The sequence below is a fragment of the Lathamus discolor genome, chromosome 20 (genome assembly GCF_037157495.1).
Source record: "Lathamus discolor isolate bLatDis1 chromosome 20, bLatDis1.hap1, whole genome shotgun sequence".
Taxonomy (NCBI): Eukaryota; Metazoa; Chordata; class Aves; order Psittaciformes; family Psittacidae; genus Lathamus; species Lathamus discolor.
The window spans coordinates 5,100,459-5,113,031 of record NC_088903.1 but is presented as its reverse complement, the minus strand read 5'-3'; the positions used below and the strand labels follow the sequence as shown (position 1 = coordinate 5,113,031).

The 12,573-nt window shown below is 47.7% G+C and overlaps 1 protein-coding gene across 1 annotated transcript in view; it reads left to right on the top strand.

Annotated features, from left to right (window-relative positions):
- SKAP1 (src kinase associated phosphoprotein 1) overlaps positions 1–12,573 on the top strand; it is a 140,374-nt gene that overhangs the window by 13,561 nt on the left and 114,240 nt on the right. Inside the window, exon 3 of the mRNA XM_065699057.1 lies at positions 2,684–2,709. Within this exon, the coding sequence (XP_065555129.1) occupies positions 2,684–2,709 (26 nt within the window). The remainder of the gene's footprint in view (positions 1–2,683; positions 2,710–12,573) is intronic.

The following is a 12,573-nucleotide window of genomic DNA, read 5'->3' as shown; positions in this document are numbered from 1 at the left end:
TCAAGGGGGAATGTGTATGGAGCAATTACCACTTCTTTTAAGTACTTACAGTGAAAACTGACTGGACACTAGAGAATGAACCCCTGTGGAACTGCCTCTCCCCCCCAGACCAGGCGTGCTAGAGGTGTAACATGTTGTCACTCAGTGTTGGCTTCGCTGGGACCAGAAATCAGAGTTGGCCTCAGGCTCTGTGCCTTGCAGGATGGCCCAAGATACCCAAACTGTTTCTGCTGAGCTCTTCCTCTGCTGCACTGAATCGCGCTTTAGTCTGGGACCTGTCAGCATGCACGACTTAGGGCGAATTCAAGTATATCCATAGCCCTATTTGCTGCCTGGGTTGCTGCAGCAAAATGGGTGTTTTGCCTAAATAATTGCATTTCCTGGGTAATGCAGGAATAAAACCATGAAATCTTCTGGCCATAACTTGCTGTTCATGATCTGCAGGACGGGGTGGGGGAAACATCGATGCTGAAAGTCCCCCTCCCCTCTTCGACATGTACAAAACATCAAGGGGGGAGAGCACTGCTGTGCGTGAGCATCCCACAGCCACTGTGGGCAGTGCATGCGGGGGCCTTTCCAGCCCTCAAGAGAAGTCATTTGTTCAAGGTTTCCATGCAGCCAGTGGCAGATGAAGGAATTGGATCATTCCTCTTCCTCCAGCAGAACAAGACATTCTTCCCCCCCCCACTCCCCATTACGTTTTAAGCTAACTTTCATTCTCTGCTTAAGCTTTTCCAGAGTGCAAATGATCAAAGTGGGAGATTAAAGACACATCCTGATCTGATGAGATCAGGAGTTTTGTCCGTTTCCTTATGCTAGAGAAAAAGCAAAGCATCTTTTTGGTATTTCCTTCCCCCCCCCCTTTAAATGTGATCAGGCTGAAGCTAACGTGGCTTTGCTGGTCCAGTAGGAAATGGAACTCAATTTTACATGTTTTTTTTTAAACCATTTTACTGTATTAAAAATGACAGAGGTTAGAAACAAAGCTCTTATACTTTTATTGAGCTGGAATTACAAGTGACAGAAAATCATTTTGGCCCTAGTGCAGTAAATGTTATCACTAAAGCATGTTCAGGGGAGATTAGGACAGTCTCTCAAGCACAAGAGACAAAAGTTCACAAAGCAAGAAGTGATTTTGCTGTCCTTGTCTCGCAGCCGTTGTCTGGTGAGGAGACAAAAGTATTTGAACTCTTGGGAATGCTGGACCCTGGGGGTCAGGGGACTGTGGGTGCCTCTTGTGGAGCCTGAATTGGGGGGGAAAATGTCTCGCCCAAGTTTTGAATACTATTGACTAATGGTTGAGATCTCCAAGTGAACGGTGAGTGGCTGTTAATGGGGATTGGAGACAAAAGGATGGAGATGCTGACCGTGGGTAGGTGGTGTCGCTTCTCTAAGCTTGAAAGAGATGTAGCTGCTGTAGGATGGATAGGAAAGAGCTGCTTGTAAAATTAGGGGTCCACTGCCCAATACTGTAGAATCCTAGAATGGTTTGGGTTGGAAAGGACCTTGAGATCATCCAGTTTCGACCTCCTGCCATTGGCAGGGATGCCTCGCACTAAACCATGCCACCCATGGCTCTGTCCACCCTGGCCTTGAACACTGCCAGGGATGGAGCATTTACCACTTGTTTGGATAACCTGTGCCAGTGTCTCAGCACCCTCACAGTAAGGATCTTCTTCCGTATCTCCAACTTGAGCTTCCTCTGTTTCAGTTTGAACCCATCACCCCTTGTCCTGTCACTACAATCCCTGATGAAGCAGCATCCAAAAGCCCAGGGAGAGGCTCTTTCCAGTGTAACAGAGCTGGGATTTACCCTGAGCCTGTTCTCCCAGGGAAGTTTCTTCTGTCTTTGCACTCTGTTTTTTGTCCAAAGCAACCAAGCCAAATATTCTGCCCTTCATCAGGATTCTGTGGGTGTTTGCTAATTCATCTGTGTCAGGAGCTGCGATGTTTGTGGTAAATCATTTTCTTCATGAAAGCTTTTAATGAGGAAACGAATTGATTGGTTTTTTTTGCATACTGGATTCTTGCCACTAATGCCCGTAGACCAGCCCTTTGTTACACATCTTGCTTGTGAATGGGTCACTCTGTGGTTTATCCCCAGTCCTTGATCTCTTTCCGAACCTCACCCGTGCTGTTCTTAAATGTCTCAGATGTCAACCCAAGAGGAGCTCCAAGTGTGAGAGATGAAGAACGTATGGAAGGCTTTTCTTTTGGGCATGGCCAGAAGCGGGGCAGTGTGTGTACTGCCCTCAGCCATGCTGCTGCTGAGTGGGAAGGTGTGAGATGAGGTTGAGGAAAGAGTCATAGAATGGAATCATGGCGTAGTTTGGGTTGGAAGGCACCTTTAAAGGTCTTTAAGGCTGCAAAGCAAAAGGTCATACAAAGCTTTGCATTTGGAGAAAGCGACCCATTCTAATGGAATGGAGTTGGGAGCCTTTAGAGCTTAAGAGGAGGGAGGTTCCTTGGGGAGTAAAGGGTGTCCCAGGGGCCAGCCAACATCTTTAGGACTTACAATTCCTCTTGAAGCTTCTTGCTCATGATGTGTGCTGACCATTTGCCAGGGTCCTGGCAGCGTTTCAGGCAGAATGCTCCATCTGTCACTATTCATCAGGCTGGAACAAATCACGGAGAGCCTCATGTATGCTTATGTCTGTCTTTTTTCCTCTCTTTTATCTTACAGGTACCACTTGGACTTTCTGCCTCGAGGTGAGTACAAGCCAGGGGAAAAGGGGATGAGCTCTTATGAGCTTGGGAAGTAGGGAAGGGCTGGACATGTGTGTGTTTCCTATGCAAAGTCAATAAGGAGAAGAGCTCAAACTGAATATAGAGCTGTGTGTGGCAGTTCTTGAGGTTGGAAATGAGCAAAGCTGGGGTGATGCTGTAGCAGGAGCTGGGCGTAGTATTCTTGCCGAGCAGCACAAGTTCATTTCCCCTTACCTTTGAGAGCAAATAGTACAAAACTGAGTGGTGCTGACACAAGCACAATGTCTGGGACACAGGCCTGAGGTTCCGAAAGGGCAGGAGATGCCCATGGGCCATTGACTTGGGAGTAAAGATTATTGGGTAACCTGCAGGAAGTTTCCTTCAGTCTCATTGCTTCATGTTAATGTGAACTTGAAAGTGAATCCACCTCCAGGTGTAGACGAATGGTTCAGGACTGTGACCATCTCTTGGTATGGCTGTTCGCAAGCTGGGATATTCCCATTGTGACTTTGATCTTCATGCCTGCAGTAATGGGGGTGATGAGTTAAACTTCCCAGGGTGCCTGCAGGTCACAAGTTGTGTTGCTGGGCTCTCCTGTGTGTTAGGGCCAATTGATGGCTATGTGTTTGCTCAGAGCTGACCTGGAGCTCCTTTGACTCTATTGAATTGGTGTTGCTTAGCTCTGATGGGTCATTTAGAGTGTTGGGTACAACCAGGCTGCAGCCAAGGATGCAGTTCAGTGGCTTCATCCTTTCTCCTTACACAATGGTTGTGGTACGTGAGCATGGGCAGAAGGATGCCAACATTCCAACAAGATGGGATCTGGGGCTGTACTAAACCCCCTTGGGAGTGTTCCAACTCAGCTAATCCTTCATTTACTCCAGGAATGAATTCCAGTATGTTACCTCCTCAATCAGGGACCACTTCCAGCACATCCTGGCTGGCTGGCAGCACAGAAATGTCAGAAATGCAGCGACATTGCAATTCCCACTAGAACAGTGTTATCACATTTTAATAGGAGCCTCGGTGCAGCCTTGGTGCTTCTAATTGCTTTCAAACCTTTGTTTTCACGCGTTTGGTTGATGAACCCAGCATCTGGCATCATTTGAGAAAGTACAACAGACAGCTGTGTTCAGAATGAGAAAAGGGAGAGGACTGGAACACATGAAAGGGCTCAAAATGAGATTTTTGCTGTAAATTTTGAAAGTTCATGCAATTTCAAGGGTGGAGGAGGGATGCTTTTGTTCTTTTGAGCCTTTCTTCTCTGATAGACTTGGAAGCCTGAGTAATATTAGGAAGATTGGTTTGTAGAACTGTGTATAGATTTGCAAATGAAGTGCCTAGCTTGCGCAAATCCCTGCTAGGCATTACTGTGCAGGTATTTGGGCCTTCAGGGATGGAGGTGTCTCTACATGTATCCCCAGGTCCTCTTGGCCACTAATGTTATTGGGAAGAAAATAGGCTAAGGAAACAAGGCAATAAGGGAGTGAAAACGTGGGCTTGGATGTCACCTTGAGAGCCTCAACTCCAGTTTCTGATCCCTTGCTGGAGAAAGGAGAGGTGGTGATGAGAAGTTGGTGCATCTGAACGGAAAAAGAGCCACAGAACTACAATGTGGGGTTTGATTTTAAGGGAATAAATCTCATGTGCCTTATATTGATAAGAGAACTGCAAAATCCAGGTATCAATTGGCTATTGAAATAACAGGCAAAGGAAAAGGTTTCTTCTAAGCAGGCTTGTGCTATAAAGAGCTTTTCTAAAGGGGATAAGCACAAGTTGCGACCACATCTGAGCTCCTTGAACTCGGCGCTGCGCTGAAATCCCCCTGAAGACCAAAATCTGGCTATCCCAAGCTGCTGGTTTCCAGTGTTGGCTGAAATGAATAGAATTGGCCTTGCTACTTCCCAGCAAGCAGAGATTGATACGGAATGGGAGCATAGCCAAACAAGACTGGTTTCAGAGAGATGTATCTGAACAGAAGAAGCTTTGCGGTGCCCAATTCGTATGCACCAAGTGATGCTGTTGACTGTAGCGTGTAACTGCAAGTTAGTTTTGCCTTGTTCCTTAGGTGCTCTTTGAACAGAGTCCCAGGGTGACTCATGTTTCCTTTTGGAGGAGGGCTGACTGCCTATGTAAAGCATTTTATACACTTAATATATTTCATGCATGCCTGCCCTTGCTGTCTTGCAGCAACCTCCCCTTTGTGGAGAGTGAGCTAAGAAGAGTTGGCAAAGAAAACCTGGAGAGGACCTGGGTCAGTTGTAGCCCTCCCCCAGGTTCCTTGTTGCTGTTTCCATCTCTTCTCATAATTCAGTGCAGAGGAAATGTTCTGCAACAGCTTTGATTTAGAAGAAACGAATGGTCTGAGGGAGCAGCGTGAGGCCGTTCTGGGGTACTGCAAGGGAATCCAACAGGAGAGAAGGGAGGAAAGAGAGGGGTATTTGGGAAGAGAATGGAGGGACAGGGAGCAATGCAGAAGTGAGGATTTAAAGAAGGAAAAGGTGCATGTGTGGCTAGATGAGAGCTGTGGGTCAGGGCTGGAAGTCTGGCTTTGCTGGAACGGGACTTTGCGCTGAATTATTGTGTTTCAGCTTCTCCATTCCCAAACTGAAAAGACATGTAAAGATGGGCAAGCATAACAAGACATGGTCACTGGTAGAAGCGAGGTAAATGAAACCATTGATGTCTGTACAGTGTTTTGAGATACTCAAAGCACAAGTAATGTTCTGCTTGGAGACACAGACCTTTGGAGATGGAGGCAATGTGGTTGCGCCTCCCCACCGAAGGATGTAGCCTGGGTACCTGGGCCTTCCTTCTGGGGGGTGTCCCCTTAGCAGAGCACTGCACAGAGAATGGTTTGGGGTGGAAAGGACCCTAAGATTATGTAGTTCTACCCACTAGTAGACTCCTTCTACTAGACCCAAGTTGTTCAGGGTTACTCTTAACTTATATGTACTCATGCTTAAAAATTCAGTTGGATGCAGTTGGAGGCAGTGACTTTTTAAATCTCATTTTGAAGAAAACAGCCCAAACTAGATGAATAAACCCAGATTTATTTTCATAGGGCTTATGATAACTTTTGGTTTTCCACCAGAAATTGATCCCAAATGGTTTTCTCTGACGTGTTTGTGTGTATTTGCTGCCTAGCTGTGGCCCTTAAAATATTCAGAAGTCATCTAAACATGTGAGAGTGTGAGGATGGTTCTTCCAGTTCATGAAATGTAGGAAAACTGAGACTCAATAAATGTGCTTCAGGTACCAGAACATCTACCAGCTCCATGCAGGAACTGGGTAAAGATGTACTGCTTCTTCCATTTCTGTGCCTTAACCCCAGAAAATGTCACCTCCCCGAAGTTGGGAGCAATATAGATGTGTAGGGAGGGAGATGGGGTGAGCAGTAAGCCAGGATTAAGCATGACCTAAAAATTGGGAGCCTTCATGTCTGTAAGAGGATTAGGTGAGTAACAGTGTGGAAAGTCTTAGTAGGTCACTTACAGTGTATAGTATTTAGATGAAGCGTGTATCATTTTACCTCTACCAGCCCCACTCGCTTTGGCTCGGAGGTGGAGACTTTATGGGTCACCGGTTATTCTCAGGGTTGGATGCTGTAGCAGTGCCTGAGGTATGTGTGTGTGCATCCGAGGCGTGCATGGAGCTCGCTTTCATTAACTGGCATTAGACAAAGGCCTCAAGTGTTAGATTTATGAAGTAGCTTTTCTACATAAAGCCTCAAATCTATTGAATTGAACTGAAGCGGAGCTGGATGGGAGACGGAACCGCGCGTTTCCCTAAACCGCTGCTCCCTGGCATTGCATATTTGCTTCATGTAGTTATGACAAGTACAAGTAGCAAATCATTAAAGCAGCAAAAACACCATCTTCACTGTAAAGATCCCCTTTGAAGCCGAGGCAGAGTGTTCCTGAATTAATGGAGTGCACAGTGATGTCCCTAAGTTGTATTTATAAAAACCCCTCTTTGCGTTCATGCCAAGAGGCTCCAGCTCCATGGTGAGCAGGGTTCAAACACAGAAACCTCCTCGAGATTTATGATGTGTTGGAAAACGCACAGGGGAAAAAACTATCCAATGGCCAATATTTGTAACGTACTGGTAGAATATCTATTCTCTCACCATGCGTGGAATTCCCCTGCTCTCTAAACACGAGTGCCAGCTACAACCCTGGGGATGTCATAACATGGAAGAGACAAAGGGAAAACAAACCAACTCTTGTTAGAATGCCTTCTCCGGGCCAAGCTGCGTTTGGGTGGTGTGTGGGGGCAGAGCTAATTAATGAAAACTAAAATACACACGCAGGCATGTGTGCTTGAACTTCCCAAAAGCAAGGCTTTAACATCAACACTTGTGACAGGTCCCTTTATCAGCGCTGAAGCTTTGCTTCCTGCCGCTCCGAGCGTGCATGTGTTATATTCTGGGCGAAGCAATCTGTGCAGAGACAGGGGGTTTTGTGTTGAAATCGCTCCCGTTTCGGAGCTGTGCAGGCTCTGAGCAGCTGCACAGCTTTGCTTTTACGTGGGCTTATGAATTATTCTGCTGCGTAAGGTATTGTGCGCGTTCTGGAGGCAAGTAACGATGAGAGAACAGAGTGCTCTGCTTGGAAAAACGTCATAGGTAGGAGGCAGGCAGCTCTGGGAAGGGCCCTGTGGAGGTGGATCTGCGTTTTTCCTTACGTATATAGCTGGAAAAATGCAAAGTTCTGTGTAACTTTGAAACCGTTGCTATTGCATTTCAAGTGTTCAAACCAGAAACCCTTATAACGGTCTTCCAGTGCCTAAAGGGGCTACAGGAAAGCTGGAGAGGGGCTTTCAACAAGGGCCTGCAGGGACAGGCCAAGGGGAATGGCTTGAACCTGCCCGAGGGGAGACTGAGCTGAGCTCTTAGGCAGAAGCTCTTCCCTGTGAGGGTGCTGAGGCGCTGGCACAGGGTGCCCAGAGAAGCTGTGGCTGCCCCATCCCTGGCAGTGCTCAAGGCCAGGTTGGACACAGGGGCTTGGAGCAAGCTGCTCCAGTGGAAGGGGTCCCTGCCCGTGGCAGGGTTGGAGCTGGAGGAGCTTTAAGGTCCCTTCCAACCCAAACCAGTCTGGGATTATCATGAAGCTTTAAAATCTCTTAAAACTCCCCTGGGTTTCTTGAAAATGATAGGCACTTTTAGTGGGGGGGGGGGGTCCTGTTCGTTGCGTGAAATGAGGGGAGAAGGGAAAAGCTTCCAAAGCTCAACATGTCATTTGATTAGAAAGAGGTAAATCAGGTTTGCTGTTACCATCTTTCCTTGGAACAAATGAAGAAGTTGCAGTTTATAACAGGATTTAAAGAGCAGGTAACAGCAACTCCAGTTTGATTGTGCTCTGCTGCAGTTCACGTCAAAGCTTTCATGACCTCTATTGAGAAGAATGAGGTTAATGTGGAGGGGTTTTTGTTCTCTTTTAGGCCAGAGCCTTGATTTAAACTTGAGGGCAGTTTCCTGGTTTGGGTTAGTAGGTTCTTCTTGGACATCTCTACTTCATCAATCCAAGTGTTCAAGTTACTGAGTCACCCACCAGCCTTTGAACCCCATCTGACCTGTAACACCTTGGGGCAAAGCTTGTCCTCTTGGTTCACGTTTGGCAGCGTCCCGTGCTTCCCTCCCCAGGGAATTTCAGAGCACGCTGAAGAATAAAGCATTGCACCATAAAGAAGGTATAAAAGAAGTCAGTAAAAATGCCAAATGTCCAGCAGTTTGGGGAGCCCCAGCAAGTTAAACGTTAACTGGTTCTATTGGTCCCACTTTGGTTGAGTAATAAAATACTCTAATGATGAGATTGTCTAAATGGCCTGATTGCAGCTTTGGGGACGGACCCTTCTGCAATGCACCCTCTGTGTTTTCTGAACTGGTTTGTGTAGCAGGAATGTGCTGGGATAAAGAAATCTCGGGAGTTATTGTAATGTGCTGGGATGACCAGAGCCCAAGCATTGCTCTGTGCAGAACAGGAGAACATGCAAGAAATTGTCCCACTGGGGCCAGCGTACGAGAGTGCTCACACAGGCCATCACCTGAGCTTTCCCAAAGGGGTAATAGACCTTCCTGCCCCACAAAAAGGGGGAAATGATGTCAACTCTCTATTTTGGCTGTTAAGGTGGTTTGAGCCCTGTTGTGTACCATGGAGCCTCTGCGGGGAGCAGGGAACTGGGTGCTCTCTGCACCCAGAGCAAGAGCAGGGCCGGGAGCACAGGGCTGGATCCTGACTCCTGGCTCTTCCAAGCCTTCAGCTGGTTCAGATCAGGAGTTTTGAGTCTCTCTGCCCCCTCTCCTCACAATGACTTCTGCTCTACTTTGGTTTGTAGAGCAGGAACTCCATCCAAATCCTCTACAAAGTAGTAATTCTGCCCTTTAGGCAGCCTCCATCCTGAAACATCACTGTAAAATCATCCTTTGCATTATCATTACTGCCGAATGGGCATCTTCTCCAGTCCCTGGAGTGTCTATGGCTGTGCTGTGTGCTCCTGCCTTTGCATTCACTGCCTGTACTTATTTTTTCTTAGCAGTGGAATGCTGCAGATATGGGCAAGACAGCCTCCTTGTGTCTTGTCATTGGAATGTGCTTGCTAAGCTCCAGCTCCCTCGTGGGTTTGTTCTGTTTATTCCTTGTTTGCTTGGAAGGGTTTTGGCTAAGAAAATACACTGAACCTACTGACACCGCACTGGCCGTTACTCAAACCCCTTTGGCTTGCGGTCTCCTTTTTGGTACTGATGATGCTGATGTCTTTTATTCAGATCCCAGGCTGTGTTTGCAGAACTCTTTGTCAGTTATTGGACTGCACAAGCTTCGCAGGCACGGTCCTGTGTTTCTAGCAGAGCTGGTGCTTTAGATGATGATCCAAAGCGTAGATTTGTCACCTCCCTCTGCCTCAGTGTCCCCATCCTTTAACCGCAGACCTTCCCTCTTCAAAGAGGCTCATGAAGAACACTCCTTATTGGACAGAAACACAAAGCATTGGTAGCTTTAGGCTGACTTTGCTCGCATTGGGCCGGGCTTTGTGCCTCACTGATGTGTTACCGGGCCATAAAAGAAGGGATAAATCTTGTTTACTTGTTTACATCCCGTGGGAATCGGCCGCTGCTCTGGGTTTCAGGCTTGTTCCCAGCCAGGCCGCAATGTGCTGCGCTTCCCCTGGCAGGCAGCTGTTCCGTGGGGCTGCTGCCCACTCGAGAGGCAGAATGTGCAGCGCCTTCCCTGAAAGGGTGCCAAGGATCGCAAGAGAGGAGCCAGAGGGAGGAAGTCAGAGGGGGAGGGAGGCAGAGAGCAAACAGGCAGGGGAGAGAAGGGGAGCTCAGCTGGGGAATGACACAGGGGGGGCTGGCAGGGGATGAGAAAACACAGAGTCATGGGAGAGATGCTCAGCAGCTTCTTGTCTTCAAGGGTTTGGGGGGTATCTAATCCCCCCCCCCCCCCCCCCCCCCGCCCCAAGCCTCATCAGCTATTTGGCTTCATGAGAAGAAGCTCGGCTGTCTTCAAGCAGCCCTGCCAAAGTTACAGAGACTCGTGGCATGGCACTCATGGGGCTGCCTTCCTGGGCCGGGAGCAGGACCAGGGCTTTCTGTTGGTGTTGCTTTTTTCCTGTTAGAAAGAACCCCGTAATCGGCGGTGGGAAGAGTTCAGTTTCTGTGTCTGCCCGTCAGATGGAAGTCTAGGAATGGATCGCTTCCAGGGGACTGACTTGGTTGTATGAGCATGCAGTTTCTTTGCCATGTGGCAGGGAGAGAAAACGGTTTAACCCCAGTCTGTTTGGAGCATCTCATCCTCCTCTGGAAGCTGAGAGTTGCAAAACCTGAATTCCCTTCAGTGTCACAAAATCCTTTCTCTATTTGGACCCTTTGTAGGGCTTTGATTTTTAAGTAGAATTACGATTTTTTTTCCCCAGAAAAAGGAGGTTTTTCACCCCAGAAAGCGGCTGCTTCCCCCTCTGCACGCTTCAGGAAGGCTGCGCTCGTGTTATCCAGCTCCTGCCTGATGAATTCCCGGGAAGTCTGCGGCCCATCGCGGGCCGATGCCGCAGCTGCAGCCCGACCTGCTGGGCACCCGCGCTCACTGCACCCGCAACCCGACTGCAAAGAGCTTCCTCCTTCCTGCTCGCCTTTAACAGAAGGGGCAGTTTTAGTGGCCTATTAATTTGCTTTACTCCATGTAATTAGCAAAGAAACCCTGGCTACTGAGTGAACAAGATCGGGCTTGGACCGGATTCACTTGTCAGGCAGCCAAGACCTGTTCGGGTCGATGTTTCTAACCCAATGATGGATCGGCTCCTCCTGTGCACAAGGAGGTCCCTCGCTTTGCTCCTGACCCCACTGCAGCGAGGCAGAGCTGTCCTGCTGGTAAAACACAGCCTAAGCAGAGCTGGGTCCTGCTCTCACCATGGCCTTGTCTGCCTCGAGAGCCAGGGACAAAGTTATTTCCTCCTGTGCATGGTCTCCACAGCCAAGAAAATAGTTACTAAGGGTGGAAAACACTTTGAGATCCGTAGATATAGGAATTTCTCGTGTAGTTTGTTAGTACTGTTATTGGTACAGCCCGGGATGGACGTGTATGTGTATCCTAGTGATGCGCGATAGAAAACATGGGACTTTCAGGCAGATGGAATGTTATCTGGGCCCTGGCGCTACAAGTCTGAATGAAGAAGGTGCAGAACATCCGCATCCCCCAAAACCTCAGCTCTTTGCGTATTAATCACAAGGACTAACCACACAGAGCCAAATGGGTGCTTAGGAGCCAGCGAAGCCTTTAAAGCATTCAAAAAAGAAACATCATACATTTCCTAGCACATAAATGTGTTTAAAAAGGTATATAATTTATAATGGCAACGTTGACAGAGCTGTAAGTACATTACAAAGGCTAAACTATAATCTATTTACAAGTGAGCAGTACTTACTGTGTGGGTGCGTCTCTGTTGATGTGTTTCCATGTGATTCTCCATAATTTCAGCAAGTGATTGTAGTGAGGGATATTAAACCATAGTATTGATAATACTTTTACAGCTCTGCTTTGGGAAATGCATTACTTCTAAATTAGTCCCTGCAAATGTAGAGATATTAACACTGTCGAGCATGAAGGCAGATGGGATTTGGATCAGAGACCTTTATTTGTAGCGTGATGCTGAGGAGTCATTACTTTAAAGCAGGAACTTCGTTTCCTTGAATATTAACTCGAGTTGGGGATTTTACTTCCGCTTTGGCATGAACAAGCTTATCATAAAAGTGTAAATGGAACTCGCTCGGTATTGATTTTTCTTATGCTTTAAAAAGATGCTTAATGAAACTCAGGGTACCAGATAAAGGCCTTCACTGAATGCAAAGTAAAGCTTAATTGCAGTTCCCTTAACAAGCTACTGGAGATGATTTTTTTCCTGCTACAAAGGCCTTTCACCTATTTGGATTGTTTCTCTTCCTGTGTGTGCCAGGATGCATTAATCCAGCTTCCCCCCCCCGGCCAGGAGAGGCAAACTGCAGCTTAAAGAAAGGAAACTTCCTTGGCAGTTCTTGTCCTGGGGAAGAACTTGGGTTTTGGGGTTTCAACAAGAGGTTTTAGTCTTAAACAGCGTCACTGCCCCTCTCCTGCACAAGGGGAGATGGGCATGGAGGCACGTTCTGGCACTGCACCGCAGAACTGCACGCGGAACCTGAACTGAGGCTTTTCTGTCCTCTACCCTAAGTCCTGGTATTTGCCGGATCCTGCAGCGATGCCAGGGCAGAGATGGGGCTCTTACTTGTACACTGCAGCATTGCAAGCCCCAGAGCAAATAGGAAGGGAAGGTTCAGGATATTCTGTTCCTTGCAGAGAGCAGTTTGTGCTCTCGAGGCTGTGGAGAAGGAAGCAACTG